Source organism: Typha angustifolia, chromosome 9 (genome assembly GCF_048772165.1).
Source record: "Typha angustifolia cultivar Huaian chromosome 9, ASM4877216v1, whole genome shotgun sequence".
Taxonomy (NCBI): Eukaryota; Viridiplantae; Streptophyta; class Magnoliopsida; order Poales; family Typhaceae; genus Typha; species Typha angustifolia.
The window spans coordinates 12,427,971-12,449,437 of record NC_133247.1 but is presented as its reverse complement, the minus strand read 5'-3'; the positions used below and the strand labels follow the sequence as shown (position 1 = coordinate 12,449,437).

General features: G+C 36.8%; 3 protein-coding genes across 6 annotated transcripts; 2 read left to right on the top strand and 1 right to left on the bottom strand.

Annotated features, from left to right (window-relative positions):
• The first annotated feature begins 2,577 nt into the window (after positions 1 to 2,577).
• On the top strand, positions 2,578 to 6,856 carry LOC140767728 (squamosa promoter-binding-like protein 11). Of its 2 annotated transcripts, XM_073107739.1 has the most exons (7): positions 2,578 to 2,827; positions 2,909 to 3,321; positions 3,408 to 3,544; positions 4,262 to 4,525; positions 6,045 to 6,293; positions 6,362 to 6,408; positions 6,533 to 6,856. In XM_073107739.1, the coding sequence occupies exons 1-7, from the start codon at positions 2,702 to 2,704 to the stop codon at positions 6,554 to 6,556; spliced, it is 1,260 nt and encodes a 419-aa protein (XP_072963840.1). In that variant the 5' UTR covers positions 2,578 to 2,701; the 3' UTR covers positions 6,557 to 6,856. The 2 variants fall into 2 exon arrangements, with proteins under 2 accessions (XP_072963840.1, XP_072963839.1); XM_073107738.1 differs by having other exon boundaries at positions 2,581 to 2,827; positions 6,045 to 6,408.
• A 798-nt stretch (positions 6,857 to 7,654) lies between these two features.
• On the top strand, positions 7,655 to 12,997 carry LOC140767362 (uncharacterized). The gene is made up of 9 exons (XM_073107234.1): positions 7,655 to 7,876; positions 9,055 to 9,125; positions 9,205 to 9,370; positions 9,930 to 10,006; positions 10,078 to 10,363; positions 10,497 to 10,663; positions 11,497 to 11,739; positions 11,847 to 12,056; positions 12,267 to 12,997. The coding sequence occupies exons 1-9, from the start codon at positions 7,804 to 7,806 to the stop codon at positions 12,612 to 12,614; spliced, it is 1,641 nt and encodes a 546-aa protein (XP_072963335.1). The 5' UTR covers positions 7,655 to 7,803; the 3' UTR covers positions 12,615 to 12,997.
• An 828-nt stretch (positions 12,998 to 13,825) lies between these two features.
• On the bottom strand, positions 13,826 to 21,226 carry LOC140766918 (serine/threonine-protein kinase STY13). Of its 3 annotated transcripts, XM_073106609.1 has the most exons (4): positions 21,020 to 21,226; positions 19,675 to 20,674; positions 16,406 to 16,454; positions 14,329 to 14,465 (listed from the first exon to the last, which is right to left on the bottom strand). In XM_073106609.1, exons 2-3 carry the CDS (start codon positions 20,568 to 20,570, stop codon positions 16,412 to 16,414), a joined length of 939 nt encoding a protein of 312 aa, XP_072962710.1. In that variant the 5' UTR covers positions 20,571 to 20,674; positions 21,020 to 21,226; the 3' UTR covers positions 14,329 to 14,465; positions 16,406 to 16,411. The 3 variants fall into 3 exon arrangements, with proteins under 3 accessions (XP_072962709.1, XP_072962707.1, XP_072962710.1); XM_073106608.1 differs by lacking the exon at positions 16,406 to 16,454 and having other exon boundaries at positions 13,826 to 14,465; positions 19,675 to 20,570; positions 21,020 to 21,224; XM_073106606.1 differs by lacking the exon at positions 16,406 to 16,454 and having other exon boundaries at positions 13,826 to 14,465; positions 21,020 to 21,223.
• Positions 21,227 to 21,467: the final 241 nt, after the last annotated feature.

Sequence of the window (21,467 nt, the reverse complement as noted above, 5' to 3'; positions counted from 1 at the left end):
TGCAGAAACTTTCCCAAAATCCCATGAGGATTTATTATTAATTTATTTTCTTTCACCTCATGAGGCATTTGGCGTTCTTGCTGCATGCTCATCGTGATCACCACCACTTATTATTATTATTATTATTATTTAAATCTTATAGTTGATTAAAGTTTCTTATCTTGTGACCTGTTAGGATCTAGGCTTCTACAATATAAATATATACTTGATATATAATTATTCTTGCTTTTGCTTCTTTATAGCGGCCTAAGACTTTGTAGAGCCAAAGTAAAGTAGCAATTCTAGCCATTGTCATCAAAGAGGTATCCATTCTTGCCAAGTTCTTTTTTTTAATTCTTTTTTCCAAGTCTGAATCAAATTTAAATTAAGCTTGAATTGGATTATTTACACTTTGTAAAATTAAATCAAATTGAAAGTAAATTTTAGAGTCTCAAATATGAGTAGAACTGAGTCTAGCCTTATCGAGCCGGCTTTAATTATTTTAATGGCCCTAATATTAGCCTAAGCTGCAGAGTATTATATTCTAATCATTTGATGGATTTTAACTCTTTCCCTTTAATTACACATGCTGCTACTTCTATCTATGGACTATCAATCTACCATAGTAGCTTGGAGAGACTAGTTCAGCCATGAATCAACATTGCTTCTATCTAACCATCCGAATTCATTTATTTATTTTAAAATAATGAACTTAGACTTTCAATGACAATGGACTTGTTTGATTATTAGAAAGTAGAATTTAATCAAGTGTTTCTTAAAATTGAAAAGTAAAGAAATTCTTCAAATTAAGTATTATTTTTTTACAATAAATTATAAATTAAATATCACAAAGGAGAACATAATTTCTCCTATTTTTTAATCACTTATTCTTTCCACAAAGTTTGAAAGGAAAAAAGAAAAGAAAAAGAATGAGATAAAGAGAGAGGAGATGTTTCATTAGTTAAAGAGCAGCATTTACTAAGACCAAATAAATATATAACTTCAAAAGTAGGAGTCAACTATTTGACTGTGATCTTGTGAGCATCTAATAAATATTCAAATCAAGAAGAGAGTGGAATCTCGTACCTTGGTCTTGGTGTGATAAACCCGGGTGGTCACGTGGAAACATTACCATTCTATTTTGAAGTTGACTTTCAAATGTAGCGTGTGACATGGCGTTATCTTTCCATGAATCTTTTTAAGCATTCCATCGTCCAAGCTAAGTTTTATATTCTAATCTGTAACTTTCGTTCGTTTTCGTATGCGATCTTTTTGCAGAACGTTTACGTTATTTGATCCACTTTGACGTAAAAAGAATGGGCTATACTTTTTTTTTTGGTAGATAAATTATAGTTTATCGATTCAAACTTAAGTTTTTTTAATCTTCACGTAGTTTATATTAAATTATAACGGGTATAAAATAATGGTTTTATCGTCGGAGATATATTTGGGAGATCTCGGAGGTTTTACATCTATCCAGCTATGTTAATATCTCGAGGGATTAGTAAAATGTGGATTGTTACACGAAAGTCGTAGTGACACAAAATAAAGTTTTGGATAGTGCTGGTAAAATATATTCAACCCTAGATAGTATTATGGATAAGTGATAAATCTACGATCGAAAGTTTGTGTCCTTTTCTCAAATCCTAGCAAAGTGCGCACTACGTCACTTAAGGGATACTGATACGAGCTTCTCTTTTTCCCTCTCTCGTGGCCACTCTAGCTAGGAGAAGGGGAGATTCGGTTTCTCTTTTTCTCTCTTCTCTTCATTCTTCTTCGGCTTCATCATGAGGGATGGCCCTTTCGGTTTTCATCGAGGCGCGGGATTCGGGCTTTTATTTCCACTCACTCTTCTTTTACTCGCTTCTTTACGAAAGGTCGAAGATAAGAGAAGCATAGCTTCCCACCCCTATGAGGAAGAGTTTTTAGTGGCCCCTCATCTCCTTTAAAAGCTGTTCCTAAAGAGGGAGAAAGCCTTCATTACCTCCTCCTTTGGGAGTTATGGGTGGTAGTGATGGTGGATGTATCATGTCTGAATTTTCTTTTCTTTTCCTTTATTTCACTATTGTATGCCGGTGGTTTTTGATTCTCTGAGTCCTCGGCGATTCACAAAATCGTGCCTTAGATTGTTGGATTGGGACGGAGCCACAAACTAACTAAAAACTATGTTGTTCTAATTAAAATAATCTAGTACGTGGCTTGTGTTAAAGTGTCGTCGCTTTCTAATATAATTATTTAAATACTAATAAAATTAAAAAAAAAAACCAGCCACAAGTCTAGCAGTACAAAAATAACAAAATTCTGAGTGATATGTACAAATCTAAATCTATCTCCAACCTTAATCCTACTCTCTTTAACCATAGAGTAATGCCGGGTGGGGTCCCCACCTAACCACAAATAAACTACTAAAAGTAGATGAGAGACAGGACCTATAGCTTATTATAGGTCTTAGGAACAGCTACAGAAGCTCAAATCTAACAAAGAATCTAGGGCTAGATCTTTCCTACTATAATCACCTCACATCGGCACATGCGTAAATAAATCCTCCAAAAAGTGATAAAGAAAAGTTAAAAGGGGGTGGGAGGAAAAAAAAGACCGGTTTTAGGACAGCAAGTGGAAAAGAGATGAGAGATAGCGACTATAAAAGAATGAGGAAAAGGAAAAAAAGAAAGTAAAAAAGTAATCGGGCATCATCCATTGCGGCGGTGATATGAGTATGTGAATGCGCAGGTGGAAGTGGGAGTTGGTGCGTGGGATTTCTCCAATCTCACCATCACCGTCGTCGTCATCATCATCACCACCACCTCGTCCAATCCGGTCCCAAAATCAACTGCGAGACGTTTCAAAGGTAGCAACTTTTTAAACTCTAACCCGTTCCTCGCTTCAATTATTTGCTCCCCCAATTCGATCCAAGCCCAAGTCAACGCAGCTCTCGACGACGACGATGGAGTCGAACGCGAGGCCTCCGCCGCTGTGGGATTGGGACAATCCCCAAGTATTCAACGATGGGTCAATCTCCTCCAAGAGCTCGATCTCGGCGTCGGTGGATTCCTTCCCTTTGATTTCGCCCGTGAAGAAGGATTCGGAGGAGGTCGGTTTGGATCTCCGGAAGAGGACTTTCGTCGAACACCTTCCGCGCGCTTCTTCGGAAGCGCCGGTTAAGAAGGCGAAGCCGTCGCAGCCGAGTAATCAAACTATTTTTTGCCAAGTCGAGGGCTGTAGAGTTGATCTTACCTCGGCGAAGGATTACCACCGCAAGCATAGGGTTTGCGAGATCCATTCGAAGAGCCCGAAGGTGGTTGTTGCTGGGCAAGAGCGCCGGTTCTGTCAGCAGTGTAGCAGGTGAAGGTTCTTAGATTTAGCTGAAATTTTGTTACTATCTTTGGGATCTTTAATATGATGATTGCCTTCTTGGTTGTCTGTTGAAGATTCCATGATTTGTCGGAGTTTGATCAGAAGAAGCGGAGCTGCCGCAGACGACTTTCTGATCATAATGCACGCCGCCGCAAGCCGCATTCGGATGCGTTCTCGTTTACTTCTGCGAGGGTTCCATCTACGTTTTATGGTAATTTCTTTTATATGCTTGTTTAACTTTTGGGAATTAAGTAGTTGATACTCAAATTAACCTTGTATGGTTTGTCTATCAACGAAAGAAGATGCTATTAGTAAATCCAAGTGTATTACTTTCTAAGTTTGCTGCAAAAACAAGAGTTTTTAACGCCATGATAGATACTCTATATGTTGTAGTTCTTCATTTATTTCATTCCAGCATACAACTTACTTTACTCCCGAAGATCGGTAAAAGAGTTGTCCTTTTGCAGCCTGCATCATGTTGCACCAAAAACTCGGCTGCTCTATGCTCTGAAATGGTTTTATTAGTTTTGGCACATGAAGTATGACTACATACGCGAAGAACTAGATAATCCCTGGCACTGGGAAGCCTTTGATAGAGCTATCTGAGTAACTAGATAGTTAGATTTAAGTAGATCTTGAACTCCTGACTGACAGAAACTGCATACTTGCTTAAGATATTAGTTTGTGGCATAATTGTTTGCCTGACCTAGTTCCTAATTTGATCATTCGAAGATGTTTGTGTTATAAGTAGCCTGCTAAAAAATTACTACAGTTGATGTTCTGCTGCAGTATGGTGTTTCTTTGTGGATTTATTATTTTCCAGACTTCAAAATTCTTCACATGAAAGCTCTTTTTTATACACATCATGTCATTTTTGTTCGGTTTAATGGTTGTCTCTTGATTACTTATATTTTGATTGCCTATTCAGATGATGGACCACAGATAAGTTTTATGTGGAATAGAGCTCCGTTAGGTCAGACGAGACCCATGACAAGTACAACATGGGATGTCTCATCTGACTTCAAGCTCTCACAAATGAAAGAGACGTGGATGAAGTCCACAAAAGCAGGAGGCATTGATGGACAACAGCACTTGGGCAACTCTCAGATATCAAATGCATTTTCAACTCTCCGACATGAAGGAGATAACCTCTTGCCAAGTAGAAGGACAACTGCCAGAGTTCTCAATCAAGGTAATGTTTCAATACTTGTTGGGAGAAATTTCATTGCCTTGCTGCTTGAATCCAATGGTTAGATAGTACTACTTTGGAATTCATCTGATTTATGTGCAGCATTGTTTATTTCATTTCTTTATTGTGAATTGTTGAGATTGAGGAAAATATTTCTCAGGATAATAGCAGGTTAATAGAACCAACACAGCAGAAGAAACATACTAAGGAATTGCTTACATTTTGAATTTTTTATTTTGATTCTGTGAACTCTTATATGCAAGACAAACTAAAGTAGAAAACTATTGCTTGTAGCTTAAAACCATTGCAAGCATCATTGTAACAAAATTTCTGCATTGAATGATCATGTTCTTTCATGGAATAGATCAATGGATTCTAGCATCTTTGTAATTGGCTGATAGTCACAAGCACTGGTCATTTGAAACAAGATAACTGATTGTAGGTTTATTTTATCCTACTTCAATTTATTTTGTACCAATTATAAAGCAATGTTCTTCAAGACAATCAAGCTGGCTGTCTCTAGAAATTTAAGTATGAACCTATCTATTTATTTCTTTCCTTTTTTTATTTGAGAACATGTTTGCGTCACTTATCTTTTCAAACTTATAAGAATTTAAGAACATATAGACATCTGTGATAACAGTTTCTGCTAAGAGGAAAGGAGGAGAAGGATGCATCAAGATCTAGCTAGAGGAGAGGGATATATAATATACTCCTCATGGCTGTAGCTAGAGGAGGGAGTAGTTAGGTTACTCTAACTAATGACATCCAAATACTTGGAATCAGGAATTGGGTTTCATTGTTTTGGAAGAAAAAATGAATAATTTTAAATATTTTCCCTTAATATTCCTAGACTAATACCATGATGTTCTGTCTGGTGATCTACTACAAGTAATAACTCATGCGACAATACTAAGGGCTACTTAGAAGATGCTGCCTCAGATCAAAATGAAATACTACAGGCTGATAATTTTGCAACTTGCATAACTTGAATTCTGGAAGATGAGCTTGTTAGTCATAGGAAATGAGCTTAATTTGATCATTGTTTGTTCTCCATTTAGTTCTTTCTAAATCATTGGCTAATTTTAGAGATCAAAAACTCTTAACATGAGTCATCGGATAACTTTAAGACCAGATGTTGGCTTCAAAGGCATTTTGAGACCAGGGAAGTAGAGTTTCATATGTGGTGTAACATATCCTTCAAATTCTATATATCTAATTTGCCAGATGCTGTTCCATTACTGGTTTGTGCATAACTCCATATATGGAACAAATTCATCTGTCCAGTTTTATCATATTTGGTTTACCAATACTACTGTCATAATTAATCTTATCACTGTCTTACATTCTTCTCTGATTCTGGTAGTCCTTTTGTCTTCTTCATTGTCCACCCCAAAACTTATATTTTTCATGCCTGAGCACATTGAAGTCATGTTACACTTGTCTAAGATATGAGGAGAAATGAATCAAAAGTCTGAATCACATGTGTAAGTCTGCTTTCCAATGTCTGATGTCTTTTCAGGTCAGGAAGCATCTGTTGCTGCTTCAAACTTTGATGGAGCACCAGATGTTCAGCGTGCTCTCTCTCTTCTGTCATCTAGCTCTTGGGGTTCACCAGTCCACGGACCAACATCTTCTCTCATCAATTTTGTGGACAATAACCAAACTCAGCCTGCGCCGCAAGTAGGGTTCTCAGCTTCTGCTTACTGCCAGGATGGCCAGCCTCTGGCTCAACAACTGCGGGTGGTTCCATTTGCCATGCATAGCAATGGTAATTCGATGCAGGAATTTCAATTGCTTAGAACTCCCTTTGAGACCTGTTTATTTGATTCTAATCAGATTCATTGACGCTGAAATCAGCGACCGGACTTCTGCCGATCAAAATAGTATGTTATCATTCTTCCAGTCACTGTTTTACTTGATCAATAGGATTCATTTGTAAGATTTACCTTTACACGATCTCTCAATCTTGTGCTTGACAATTGTCTTTGTATTGACAATTCTTTTCAGCTCGATCTCCGGTCTTCTCAATGAGTGATCACTTTAAATTGTAGATCAGCATTCTTTTGCATTACTGGAACTGCTTGAGCTGCATGCTGCTGGAGATTGCCCTTAATTGTCTCTCATGTAAAACCAGAATGGTGGTTAAAGGACATGAATAATGTTGTTATGCTTCTTTTTGGACTGTGAAACTTGCCTTATCCTTCCCTTTTAGGTTTCTGTGTAGCAATAATATTGTAACCCTCCTCCAAACATTAATGATCAATGCTCTGCTTCTAGAATAGGATCTATATGAGCATCTTCAGTCCCATTTTGCTTTAATGGGGCTCCAAATTTTGAGTTTCCTACAGTGTAGTTTTTTATTTGGATCTAGAGAATTTTTTTGAACCCATATCCAAATTGTTATCATATGTTTAAATTACAAAATTATTCTCTAAAGATATTGAACATCTTTCTTATTTCTATCTATACCATTTTCTCTTTATTCACTAATTATTTTAATTTAGTGCATAAATAGTTTCTTTAATAAGTTTTTAACAAAAATACTGTAATTGAGGACATGCCATCAAACCTTCAAAATGAATCTAATAACAAATAATTAAAATTAGAGCCTTCAAAAATGGATCTAATATCTGTGTTTGTAGCTCACCTAATTTGCATGTAGTCCTATTTGATAAAAATTGTTTGGCAGACTTAAAATCTTATTTTATTAGTTTATTTATCAATTTACCCCTGAAGGATGTCTGAATTATATTAACACCCTTCGGTTCCTCTATGTATCCACACACACATACATATATGGATACATTATTTCATGGGCTTTTTTATTTTTATTTTTACCTATAAGAAAATCTCTTATTTAACTTATACTCTTGTTAAAGGTGATATTTGCATAGACACCCTCCATTATTTTCTTAATAGATGTAAGATTAAGTCTTATAATTTAATTAAAAAAATATTCCCAACTAAGAAAAATGTATGAAAACAAGAATATATAATATTTTTTATTTTTTATATCTAAATTATTTCAATTTCATGTATATATATATATATATATATATATGCGAAAAACTCAAACAAGAACTCCCTCTTCCCTTATTGCCAGCTTCTCTCTCTCTCTCTCTCTCTCTCTCTCTCTCTCTCTCTCTCTCTCTCTCTCTCTCGTTTCTCGAATTGAATCGTAGGAGGGGGGGAGAAAGGAGGAGGGACGGAGGAATAGGAAGAAGAAAAGGTGCAGCTTTTTCCGCGACGGGTTTGTATTGGTTCTGTTTTTGTTGCAAATGGAACGCGAGGACCTTTCGGAATCTTGGGTTCTTCTGTCGGAGACGAGCCGAGAAGCGCCGGATCAAGCCGGTATGGAGAATCGGTCACGGAGATTCCTTCTTCTCGTTGGATTCTTGGGTTTCTCGTCGCGTCCATTGGCTTGGGTTCTTTTCCCGCCTTCTGGCGTTTGATTTGGATTTGGATTTAGCGGCCGGTGTTTCTTGTTGGGTTCGATTCGGTTTGCTGTTGTTTGAGTTATTCCGGTTTGGGACTTATCGGAGTATCGAGGTTTTGAGATAAATACACGTTCTTGAAGCGTTTCCTTTGTTGCTTACTTGAGATGTGATTCGAGATTATGTCTTCAATGGTTCTTGACGACATTTTAAATTGTCTTGCCTAAATTGATGTATGATTAGTTCTTCATTTCTAGGATTGTGAAAACATAACTATAGCCTCCTTAAATATGAAATTGCAATTTGATTATGATGAGGCCATAACTGAGTCGTGAAAGTAGTTTCTTTCCACTTCGTTGGAGATTATGTTATGTTGATCATCCGGCTGTACTTTGTAGGAGATAGGATTATAATCAGAAGAACCACTACAGGTAGGTTTCCTTTTGTTTCTTAAATCGAAAAAATGTTATCCAAGCAACCCGCGCCTCTCTGCAAGTGGGTCTCGTAATCTGGGTCAAGGTACTGTAGGTTGGATTTGGACGTGGTATAGTTTGTATTATGCACTTGAGTAATTGGGTGTGAGGTTGATATGAGTATTACAAGAAGGAATCTTGAACCAGGTAATACAGGAAACAGTCAGTTGTATTGTGTCTGATGGATTGTGGAAAGAATGTGTTGAGGCTTAACAAATGGTAGAGTTTTGTATCGGTTGTATTGTATCCTTCATCCTTTTTTGTGAAGGATGAAGGATTAGCTTATGTTGGACTGACCTTTTCAAGATTGAGAGAGGATGAGTTTTAGGGTGCGAGGGGTGTGGTCGCAATCAAGAAAGATCGTAGTCCAGGTAGTATGCGATGGACGATGATAGTAATGATCACGGTGACGGAGGAACTGCCCAATAGGAGCCTTTCTCAACATTCTTCTCTCCTGGATTTTAGCTTCTGATGCTGGTTATTTTCTTGTTTTACATTTCTTAACTAATTGCTTGTACATCTCTTCATCTGCAATTAGAAAACACAAATGCAGAGTAATTTATTTGTAGAATTTATGTCACTACTTTGAAGTAACGTATTGAAGTATTTGAGCTCATTTTAGACTCCACTCCAGAAACGTCAATCACAGATGCTGAGCAGAGAGCTCCTGGTGCTCAGAACTCTGAAGAGCAGGTTATTACTTGGCCAATTTTTTCCTTTCTCAAACATTAAATTCTTAACTAATGCTAACCACGTTGTAGTCATCTATCAGCCTCTTTCTAATAGAGTTCAGGAGGTGATAACTCCTAATGCCTCACTTGAATCAAATTATGCCGATCAGTCAACAGATGCGCAAGTCCAGGTTGGCTCTTTGGAACATAATTTTGCCAATCCAGCAAATGTCTATGCACCTCAGGCACAAAATCTCGTGTTTCCAAGTTAGTATGCACATACCTTAATTGGTCAATCTCGGTGTTTTATATATGATACTCCTATTTGTAGAAACTAGAAACTCTTGCACATTCAATTTGTTTGTCTTATGATAAACTTACCATCTTTATATTCTCTCAGAAGTACTGCAGTGAAGTTCTTGCTTCCTTTAATCTTGTATTACTTAATATTTTGCATAAGGAATTGGTGCAATTTGAATTCCTAACTGGAGAGTAGCTAGTTTAAAGGACAGAGATTTCTACCATCATGATTGATGAATGTCAAGATTGTAATGTGAACTGGGAATCTAGTAACATTTTGCCATGTTTATTAGTTTAGTGGGATATCTCACTATCATGCTTTATATATTCCTAGGTTTCTTGTCTAGTGAAGAATTTACTTTTGGGTTCTACGACTGGAAAGGCAAAGCAATTGGCAAATGATTTGCACATTGTACTGCAAAAGGATTGTTATTTTTGTGCGCTTCATTGTCCATCTTTGTTTGCCCATCAGGATCCTCACCTTTGAGTTTCTGACTCAGATATAATCTTATATTTTTCCCATTAGGATATCAGAATCCTACGGGTGAGTGGGAAGAATATCCCCGTAATTCGAGATTTGATGTTTCGGACACTAGACCAGTTGTAAGTAGTCTCTTCTGTCACTCCTTTTCATTTTAAGCTGATGAAGTCTATTCTAACTCCTTGTTTATTAGGTTGTTTGCCAAGAGAATCCATCACTTCAGTTCAATGCTGGATATGAGAACATTCCTCAGATGCCCTATGTAGCATATTATCCCATTACTACACCACCTCAACCTTTATTTTTTGGAGATGGACAGCTCTACTCTCCTCAGAACTATCCGTTCTCAGGCCATCTCTACCAGCTAACTGTGCCTCTTGTCATCCCATATCTAAATTCTCAATCTCCAATGTGGCCTACTGGTACCATGAATTCAAGTAGCTCAATTCCCGGGTCAAGACAGGATTATCTACCCTATGGTTCTCTCAGAAGAGATAGTTTTTTTTTTCTGGAATTTCTGATAAAAACTTTCATGATTGTCAGCAAGGTTTTGATGGTTTTGGCTCTGGCTGTTTTTTTTTTTTTCCTTTTTTTTTTTTTTTTTGGGGTCAGAATGGCAGGAATCATCGGATGGGACTAGATTGTTGGCACCTGCGGCTTCACTCTCGGTAGCTTCATCTTCTTCGGGAGCTGATAATGCTTCTGCTGCCAGACAGGGTCCTCCAATTTGTGCGCCTGGTTCCTCTGGTCAATGCACTGTACCTCTAAATGCTGGAGCGGTACTGAAAAAAATATTTTTTTCGTTTAGTTTACATTAAAAGAGAACCATCTTTTACAAGAATTTTTGAAGCTACTTGTGGTGTGAGCTTTCAGTTAAAAGAGGTTTTATACTTGAAAGACAGTTTTTCTACCATACACAAAATTAGCTGTAATATCATATGACAATTCCACTCTGCATGCTCTGGTTTCCTGTTGGGACTTGACATTTGCTGCAGCATTCTCCCAAACAATAAGTCATTGTTAGCTGTAGTTTTTACTCTCTTATTTTCATTTGTCTTAACTAATAAAATAATCATCGATTACGAGCACTTTGAAGACACTTATCATGTGAGGCATTATATATTTCCTTAACAATTTATTTGTAGGTGTCTGAAATTTCATTTAAAGCAGCTGTTATCCTCAGATGAGAGTTTCATTAAGACACGTGAAATTAGCAATAATATCATAAGATAATTTTTCAGTTTAACTAGTATTTTCATTGTATGTTTGCTCTGCTTTTCTCTTGGGACTTCAGAACCGCTGTTTCGTTTTACGCATAGTAATTCACAATTTAGCTTGGGTGACGAGTTCTAAGTTTTTCTTTTAAATGTGATATAGTAATATTGTATATTAGGGAGAGGCAGTATGCTAGATTTAAGAAAACTTAGTAGGTCACTATAGATGTAGCAGTTGGTTGCAGCTTGCAATAGGAATCCATTTTAGGATTCCATTACAGTATTTAATACATTCAGGCTTGGCAGCATCAGACTCAAAGATCCTTGTATAGTTATATTGTTCCATATCATCTAATAGCTTCTATGACATGGAGTATTCTTGTGGTGGCATATTTCAGCAGGTCAGTGGTATTGGAAAGTCCAATCCAGGCTTGGGGATGCGCGATGAGAGTCCTAATTTTGTGACAGAGTACAAGGATGCTAAATTTTTTGTTATAAAATCTTACAACAAGGATGATGTTCAGGCAAGCATCAAGTATGGTGTTTGGACCAGCAGTGTCAATGGGAACAAGAAGTTAGATTCTGCTTATCGTGAGGCAAAAGAACAAGAAGATTTCTGCCCTGTTCTTTTATTTTTCTCGGTAACTTCAAGTTTTTGTCCCTTTTGCAAGTTTTATTAGTGTTACCCAACTTGTTGTTTTTAACTTGATTGGAATGTAACAAACTTTGAGACAATGAACTTGGCCAGGTAAATGCAAGTAAAAATTTCTGTGGGGTGGCTGAGATGATGGGGCCTGTTGATTTTGAGAAGAGTGTAAATTATTGGCAATTCGACTGGAGTGGTCACTTTCCTGTCAAGTGGCATGTTTTGAAAGATGTCCCCAACAATCAGTTTCGTCGTATCATTCTTGAGAACAATGGCAATAAGCCTGTTACTCTCAGCAGAGACGCACAAGAGGTAAAAAGTTACTTCTGGGAGAATACCATAGCTGTTATGGTTTTATGTAATTCTTGTTTCTTCATGTTTACTCCTAACTTTTTTGCTTCTTTCTGGACTAGTTAAAAGAAAGATGTTATAAGGAATAATGTTCTTCTTGTTTATTTTGCAACTCTACTCATATATGCTTTCTGGGTTTCTTACTTTACTGTCTGGTTTCAACTCATGCAGGTTAAACTGGAACAGGGACTGGAGATGCTAAGCATTTTCAAGCAGCACAAAGCTAACACGTCAATCCTTGATGACTTCCATTTGTATGAGGAGAATGAGAAAATGAGGCCGGAAAATATGGCAAGGCTGCAGCACTCTGTTGTTGCCAATGAACCACAGATTCCAACAGCCGCCCAGGTTGTCCCCATGAGAGAGATCTCCGAGAGCTTTTCTCACGCCGTCAGACTGGAAGAAATAGATACTACAGGCTCACCATCAGATAGAACTCTTCCTGGAGATGCTTCTGCCACTATTGCTGAGCCTGAAGAACCGATAAATTCTGATATCAGCCTCTCAGAGAAGCTCTAACTGTCGGCTGGCGTTTCTTTTCTCGGTTCCCCTTTACTGGAAGTAGGGAAGTAAAGTAGCAGTTGACAATGGTGCTAGAATTAAAAAGAAGAAAGATAGTCCATACAATTAACGCTGGGGCTGCTGGTTTAGCTCAACATACCTACCATAGGTCTTTCACTGATCATGAATCTGTAATTTTAGTCCCTCTTTGATGATATTCTCTTTCTTTGACTCTTTCATGATAGTTGCTTAGTGGCTAGCCTCAAGGATGCAATCATTCGTAAATCATGAGTTTGCTTTCAGCTGAGTCAGTGTTTGTTTTTTTTCCTTTGTTTTTCTTTTTTCCAACCTCTACCCATATATTGGACAGGTGGTTCTTTGAAAGATTGGACTGCTTCAAGTTTTATTGGTAAATGCTCATATTGGTATTTCAATTTGCTTTAGATGCAGTGTTGTCATCAGTCTTATAGGGTGGACTTGGATGTTGCCCTTCAATCGAATAAAATGTGTCTCGAGATCATTGACCAGAAGATGTAGTGACTTAGTTTAGAAATAATGTTATTGTTGCCTCGAGATCATTGACCAGAAGATTTAAAACCGGTGATATATTTGATCTAAGATTTAAAACCAGGGAAGCTCCTATCCATTCTCTGCAGCAAATCGGAGCAGATGCAATTTAAATATTTCTCTTGGAAATCTTTTCCTTAGCATTAATCCTTCGGGAAATGATTTAAAAAACAAAGAAGAAGCAGTTTTTATTGCTTTATTAGGATCTGATTCAGTTAGATATATCTGACAAAATTCAGTCCAAATACATTTATTTCATTGGAGCTCTAATTCATATTAGATGGGATCTAGTTAGATGATCCATCTCCAGAACACTACGATCATGACCATTTTGGATACGAATTGGGTTAATTGATTGATGTTAACTTCAACTATAATACTAATTTCAACATGCAAAATATTCTGATTATCTTTACATCTATACACAATTATAACGGAGCTTCATACAACATCCATTCAAGACCAGATCTTTCAAATGCCAAGACATATCAGGCTGATTCAATAGACAGATAAGATTTTTCAAGACCCATAATTATCTTAAATCTGATTCAGAAGGGATGATTCATTTGAGAACCCAGATCCAATTACATCCCTGGTTAATCTCACACAAACACATCTGGTAGTAACACACAATGTATTTATAACAAGCATTAGACAGAAGGTTGATCAAAGATTTTCTTAAGCTATTCAGATATTTTCAATAGGATTATATATAGATATATGCCAGAAAGGAGAATATGGAGATGTTATCAACAAAGCACTTAATACAACGGAGCGTCCAAGTATCCAACAAGGAACTAAGTAAAACCTAAGAAGTAAAGAAGCCTGTAAAAGGGAAGCAACTAAAGCCCACATACACAAACTTTCTACTTCAAACAATCAGTTCATTAATATGGTAAATACAATGAAACTGCCTCTCTCTCTCTATTTTCATTTTTCTTCAAGTTTTTCCGTTATAAGTTTCAGTCAGTGGTCATTGGTTGGGAAATGCAACACCGGAAGCGTGCCTTGCGAACAGTGCTCATGATCTCCATCTCGGCGTTCTCAAGCATTATGACAACCTCAGTGAAGGAGGGACGAACATCAGGGTTTGCATCCCAGCAACGAGTCATAATCTCACCAAGTGAAGGCAGGCAATCTTGTGGGACGACTGGGCGAACACCTTTGTTTACAACAGCAAATGCTGCCTGAACAGCTGTCATGTTTGCAAAGGGGAGCATACCAGTAATGAGTTCCCAAAGGACAATACCGAAACTGTAAACATCAACTTTTTGATCGTAGGGTCTGTGCTGTATCATCTCTCTGCAAAGCAAAAGGAAGATGTTCTTGTAAAGTTCAGTTAGGGAGCAAAACGGTTTGCAGAAGCATGAACTTACATGTCATGTTATTGTGCTAAAACATGAGTTCAAGCAATTAAGAACACACAAGGAAAGAACATAATTGCTACTAAACAGTAAATTGCTGTCAAATGAAAGCAGCAAAAACATGCGGAAATGTCTGCATTGGGCCTCAGATTTAACACTAGAATGCATTCAACATGAACAAAAATATTTGAGCTTATAGATTTATGTATGAATGTTACTCCATGTAATTCTGCATGGAGATGCAAGTAAAACCAATCTTTGTTTACTGGCATGCACAGCATCATTATTGGGTATCAAACAAAAGAGTAAAGTAGGAAGATTAATTATACAATTTGGAGCAAAACCAAACTTCTGTTCACCAGCAATGCCAGGCATCGCTATTATAAACCAAAGAACAAAATAGGAAAAATCCTGGACAGTCACTCAACTACTGCCAGGCTATATGATCCACAATACTAGATTGTGCTATCAAAAGGAGATAAATATTCTCTTTCAAAAAGATGAGGCATGGCCTATATAGAGCACATGGCAACATAGGTTATATGTCAGAGCTGCTTCTTTCCTACCCATTTGTCTAACAGCTTGAGATAACTTCACATTAAGGCCTAACTTCACACCGCACATCACAGAACACACGCTCAGATATAGTAACAGAGTAACTTGGGAGTCTTGGACATGGTTGCTTGATCTCAGAAATAAGAGCAGTAACCACTTCTTCGATGAATATGAAGCATTTTGAATGTCCATCCACATAAAATGAGATATTAACTTTAGCCATGAGATATAGATATGATAAAAGATTTTAGATTAAAAAAAGGCCATAATAATTTCAAGTTAGCAGCTGAATACATTCTTTGATCTTAGATTCGATTATACAGAGAATACTCTGAAAGTAACATATTTTCATAGATGTTAACTAGTGCTACTAAGGAACTGCATCTTCTTTGTAGCTAAAAACAGGAAACTTAAAGTGGAAAAAGAAAGATTATGGGAAATATCTATATCTTCTTTCTAATGAAAAGCAACCTATGGGCATGAAATATACAAGCACAGTGTGTCACATAAATGAGTAGGCATATACAGGTGCATAAGGCCTCCCAGTGCCTAAAACTCCACCAACGCGGGGTCCTTACGAAGTTACCATCACACACCATGATTATTCCTGCCTACACCAAAATTCTCAAAAATTAACACCGGGCAAGTCAAATATGGTATACAAACAGCCCTTTCTTCTTTCGTCCCTGTCTTCTTTTGTAAGTTTCCAAATTTATGAAGAATAGGAATGTAGAGCTATTTTGTCTAATCTGACTCATTGGGCATCTAGTGAAAATATAAGTATCTTTAGGGAAGTGTCTAAAGTGAATCATATTAATGTGAAGCTAGGAAAAACTTGCTTAAGATGCATTGATCATGGAATTTATCAAAAACATTAAACTATTCGACGGTTCCTTTTATAGATTTCAATCGAAAGATCTTCACCGTGGAATGTCAGAATCCCATGGATAGCAAGTCATAATCCTTGTTATGATAAATGAATCCCAAGCCTCTTTCTCAAGATGATAATATTAAAATTAGAAATTATCAAATTAATTGTATAACTAATAGTAATGTTAACGATTGGTGATAATGATAATAAGAATAACCATGAAGTGAGAATGAAATTGCTTTAGATTGTACATGTTTGGAAAATGAATTGTTCATATACCATATGTCATTTGCACACCAATATGGCATACATGCAAGTAACAACACATGCATCAAATCGTACTTAAGAACATCCTTCAATTTTTGTACATGAACAAGCTTGCGCCTTACAGTACGATTATCACATATGTATATCCTAAGAACATAAATCCACCAATCTACATAAGTACGTACCTGCAGTTACTCATCAGAATATACAACGCATGCTTGTAATCTGCATACACTAGAACACGTAAAGAACTGGATTACTAATCTGCCTGCCTCTTGCAATACTTTTGACTAATCTGGTGTATATTATTAATTTGTTATTACAGTTGACTCAAAATTCTTAACATGTTTCATAGCAGAACACAGATCACATTATTTTGCTTAAAACCAGCAATAGTAAGTTTACTAAAACAATAATCTTATTACCATCAACCTTAGTCAAAGTTTACTCGATTTAAAGTGGATTTGATTGATGATAAAACAAAAAGTCAAAAACTGATTAAGAGCCAAAGAAAATTCTTACTAGACCATGACCTAGTATTTTGCTGCCAAATTTATCCTGCATCGCCTTCTGGCAATGGAAATGACCCAAGGTAAACTTTAGCTCATTTGGGTACTTACCCTTTTTATTTGGACAAGAATGTAATTATTTACTTAAATATAACTCTTAAGTTGTATATGAACTTCTCAGATAACTACATTGCAACAACCACAATAAGTCCTTGATAATAAGACTGCAGTTTCTGAATTGCTGGATAACTTTCTGTTGATTAGTTTCCTTATGACTTGTAGGAAGCTAATTGCCGAGAAGACGATAATTCAAATTAGTGGCTGGTCCATCAAGAGCAGATTGATCAGATCACATGTGGCCAGTTGGACAACTATCAGGTGTAGTTCTCCAGAGTAACTGTTGATGCGACACAACTGGACACTGTTAGGTCACCAACCTATTTTCCCTCTTTTTCTAGCTGGCCGGACAATAAAATTTCTATATAATTGCAATCTATTTCAGTTCCCTTTGAAAACCTTCATGAATTGAAACAATGATTCATCAGGTGTGCACCATAGGACATGCAACAAAAACATGCTGATGGAGGAAGCAATTCTCAGAATTCTACAAGGTTGATCATCCTTTAGAAGTAGATAATCAAGCATAAGATGATGAAAGCACTGGGAAGAAGAGGTAAATAGGATATTAGTTGAAGGGTGCAAAATTTGGATTGTCATTGGCACACAACAAAAGAATGAAAGAATTGAAACTCAATGCAAGACATCACAAAATTCAATAAAGCCACTTTATGATATAAGAAGTTGCAAGAGAGAACTTTAGGAAGAAGACAAATCAGGATAATAGCTTCTGGAATTCTTCAGAAATAAGACATGCCAAGTCAGTTAAAAGATGAATGGTTTGAGAACCAACCTCAAGAGCATATTTTAGCAATTTCATTCTGCCAGACAACAACTGAGGGATTGAACTTCAGTCAGGGAAGGTTCTAATAGTCAATTTAACAGCTGGGTCGAACAAAGATCTATTAAAGGGTAAGGTGCAATGGAATCATATTATTGGACTAAGTTATCTTGGAATGCAGATAACCTCTTTATCGATACAAATTATATATGTACATTAATTGTAAATTCCTGGGTGTTTCTTTTTTCAGTCATTTTTTATGGGAAAATTTTAAATAACACTACATTTTCATCATTTTCCAGTTAACATCTCTTTTTTGAGGATTTTGAGATTTTATAACTCGACCCCTTATTTTTCTTTACATTTTTCATCTAACCTCTAAGTTGACTTGATCTAATCATTTTCAAAAATAAGAGTATCAACCAAAGAATATTCTTGGAGAATGTTTGGTTGGAATGGAGTTGATTATAGTATGGGTTGTTTGTAGATTGCTCCGGGTTAAGTTCTTTTTTTTTCAATCACTAATACTAAGTGTAATTTCTAAAATACCTAAAATTACCATTTTCTCTCTTCTTCATTTCATTTAAGAGTTTATAACCAACATTCATGGTTAAGCCCTCTTTCTTGCATTGGTGGAGTATGGGTTTTATTTGGGGAAAGAGATTAGATAATTGAGAGGGTTCTAATTTGGTTGGGTAGGAGAGGCTGATTAGATCTAGAAAAAGGTTTTTGATTTGGTGGAGTTGGCTAGATGGAATATGACTTAGAAAGAGTTTGATTAGTGTGAGTCCAGGTTAGAAATATTTCAATTAGGAACAATTGAGAGGGTTCTAATTTAATAGAGCAGGATAGGGTGATTAGATCTAGAAAAATGTTTTTGTTTTGGTGGAGTGGCCTAGGTGGAATATGACTTAGAAAGAGTTTGATTAGTGTGTCTAGGTTAGAAATATTTCAAAAAGCATTTTAGTAATTTAATCAGTAGGATTACATAAACCATAGACCATAGTTAACGATAGTTAGCTAAAATAACAATGAAGTGTTAGATAAATATATAGGAAAAAAGAAGGGTGTTAATTGCAAAATGATAAAACAGAAGGGTGCTATTTGAAAATTTTCCTTTTTATTAATATTAAAACTAGCATTTGATGATGATTGGCCGAACTAACTTTTTGAACCAAGAATAATAATAATGATATCAGTTATTTCCATAAAATGACACTAAATTATTTCTTAATTTTTTTTTAATTTAGGCAAAAAGGAACCAATGGTGGTATATTAAGATAGCTCACTCATTAAAAATCTTGAAAATATAAATTCAAGAAAATAAGAAAACAAAATTCCAAGTTCACAATAACCGATGGAAATTTGATAAGTAAAAGATGATAATCATTCAAGACCCATGGGTTGAACAGTAAATTCTCATTAACTTTTGGGGCATGTGTGGTTTAATAAATTGTAATCTGACAACATATTAACCATGATGGTCTAAAACAAAGTATTAAAAAAATCATTATCATCACTCCTTGCAGAAGGACCACCATTATCCATATGACATATAAACCGCCAAAATAGAAAGAGACAAATTCTAGACTGATTTGTTTGTGAGCAACAGAAACATCATACATGCCCTTATTCATTACAATTTAAAGATCATCCAACTTATGTAATGGAATAAAGATGCCAAGGGAAAGTCTGCATGCATCAAAACTTTTAATGTGGCTACAAATGTAAAAAAAATTTAAAAAAAATCCCTTGGAATAATGATATTTCTAGAATGCTTCCAAGTTTCATGACTTCATCAAAGATAACAAAGTTAGGCACATCCAGAAATAGTGTAAGTCATACCAAGCATGCCTACTGTAAAGCATTCATTATGCAGTTCCCAAAATTCACATCTTTCAAACCATGCAATGTATGATTAAAGTTAAACAATGGAATGAAAGTTTCTATATAAGGTTGAGCAGTTAGAACAGCATGAAAGAAGTGTCTCAAGCAATTCCAAATTTCTAACGGTAGCACATAATTCATCAGAGTTTATTCAACTTACGGAGCCATCCAACGGTATGTTCCTGTTTCTGGTGTCATCCCTTCTGTCTTCACCTCAATGCGAGCTACTCCAAAGTCTGCAATCTTAATTGATTTGTCTGCAGAGATCAGAAGGTTGTCTGACTTTAGATCCCTGTGAATGAACCCCAATCCGTGCACATAGGCCATCCCCCTGGCAACATCGAGTGCCTGCTTGACTGCAAGCTTCAGAGGCACCAACTTGTGCTGCCTTCTCATCAGAAACTGGCGAACAGAACCACCCTTTGCATACTCTGTAACAATGCACCACACAATACGCTTCCTGCATGCCCCAATAAACCGCACTATATTGGGGTGCTTCAAAGTAGCCAGCATCATAACTTCTTGCACAAATTGTTGTTCCATCAACTGAGCTCTCTCTGGGTCATTCTCTGGCCTTTCCAACAGCTTAATAGCAACATCTTCTCCATTGTAGGTGCCCCTGTAGAGCTTCCCGAAAGCCCCTTGAGCAAAGGGCATCCCCATATTTAGCTTTCCCAAATCAAGAGTCCACTCTTCATAATCCTTGAGTGTCTCTGTCGGATGACTTAGGTCCATCAAAGCCTGAGCTAATGCATCATCACACAGATAATGAGATGTACTGCCGGGGCCAACAGCACTGTTGCCGACAGAATAGCTGGCAGCAGGGACATGGCGGAGGAAGACGGTATGGGAGTCAGTCGAGCCAACGCTGCTATTGTCAACAGACATGGCAATTGACCCGCCATTATTGGTAGTCTGCAGGCTGTTGTTGCTGTCTATGGACATGTTAGACCCCTCTCCGAGCTTCCAATAGAACGCAGAGTCGTAGAAGCTGTTCACACCATCATGCCCGCCGCCACCGCCCATGATTCCGGGAAATTTTGGGCCTTCCAACATCTTCACAAATCCAATGTAACAATAAAAATCAATCCAAGTTCTCTCTTCTTGAAACAATCAGTAGCATCTAAGTTCCCACCAGCTTAGAGTCGAATCAAGAGAACCTAGAAACAAAGCCAGCTCTTATCAGAGATCACAGAACTTCACTGCAAGCACTAAAAAAATTCAGACTTTCTCTCCCTCTCTCTGCCACAAAAACCGACGCAGAACATAAGAATCGAGCCCTAAAACCGTAAAATTCTTAACGAATTACAAACTAAGATCACCTCAAAACATTATCCGTTGGGTAATCAACAACCAAAACCGCAAATGATCATTCCACAAAAGAAACAGAAGGAAAAAAAAAAAAAGAGAGAACAAAAGAAAATCCTAGAAACAAGCAACGTAATCTAGAAAGAAACAAACCCTCCAATCTGAGCAACGGGAGCACCAATTCAGGCGAAACTTACCTCGATCGGGAGGGGATCCTCCCGCAGAGCGAGTACGACGAATGGATCGCGTGTAAGAGGATCGAGATTCGCGCGAATAAGAGGGTGAATGGCGTTTTCTTCCCCCCTTGGTCGACTACGAGAGACGACCACGACTACGCGAGCGAGAGAGAGAGAGAAGTCGTTTTTGGAGTTTTGCTCCCCGTTTCGTCCCCTTGTTCCCGTCCTATCATTTTGCTTGCTGATTAATGAAGTGTTTTGCTTTCACATTATATTTGCAGAATCATCCAAACTTATCTTCTAATAAGTAAAAGACTTTTCCTTTGGAAATAAATTTTTAACGAAGGACTTTTCTGTAAATATTTGAGTAACCAAAACATTAAAAAAATTGAATCATTTATAATTTTTGAAAACCGTAATAATAAATTAATAAGAGACTATTTTGCTCTTATATAAATTACTTTAAACA

Bases quoted from the DNA above. Each gene is read 5' to 3' on its own strand.
- LOC140767728 (XM_073107738.1), top strand. From the start codon at position 2,702: ATGCGCAGGTGGAAGTGGGAGTTGGTGCGTGGGATTTCTCCAATCTCA. The intron at 2,828-2,908 runs GTAGCAACTTTT...AAGTCAACGCAG, and splicing joins AACTGCGAGACGTTTCAAAG to CTCTCGACGACGACGATGGA. The intron at 3,322-3,407 runs GTGAAGGTTCTT...TGTCTGTTGAAG, and splicing joins TTCTGTCAGCAGTGTAGCAG to ATTCCATGATTTGTCGGAGT.
- LOC140767362 (XM_073107234.1), top strand. From the start codon at position 7,804: ATGGAACGCGAGGACCTTTCGGAATCTTGGGTTCTTCTGTCGGAGACG. The intron at 10,664-11,496 runs GTACTGAAAAAA...GGCATATTTCAG, and splicing joins TACCTCTAAATGCTGGAGCG to CAGGTCAGTGGTATTGGAAA. The intron at 11,740-11,846 runs GTAACTTCAAGT...GAACTTGGCCAG, and splicing joins CTGTTCTTTTATTTTTCTCG to GTAAATGCAAGTAAAAATTT.
- LOC140766918 (XM_073106608.1), bottom strand. From the start codon at position 20,570: ATGTTGGAAGGCCCAAAATTTCCCGGAATCATGGGCGGTGGCGGCGGG. The intron at 14,466-19,674 runs GTAAGTTGAATA...TTTGCTTTGCAG, and splicing joins ACATACCGTTGGATGGCTCC to AGAGATGATACAGCACAGAC.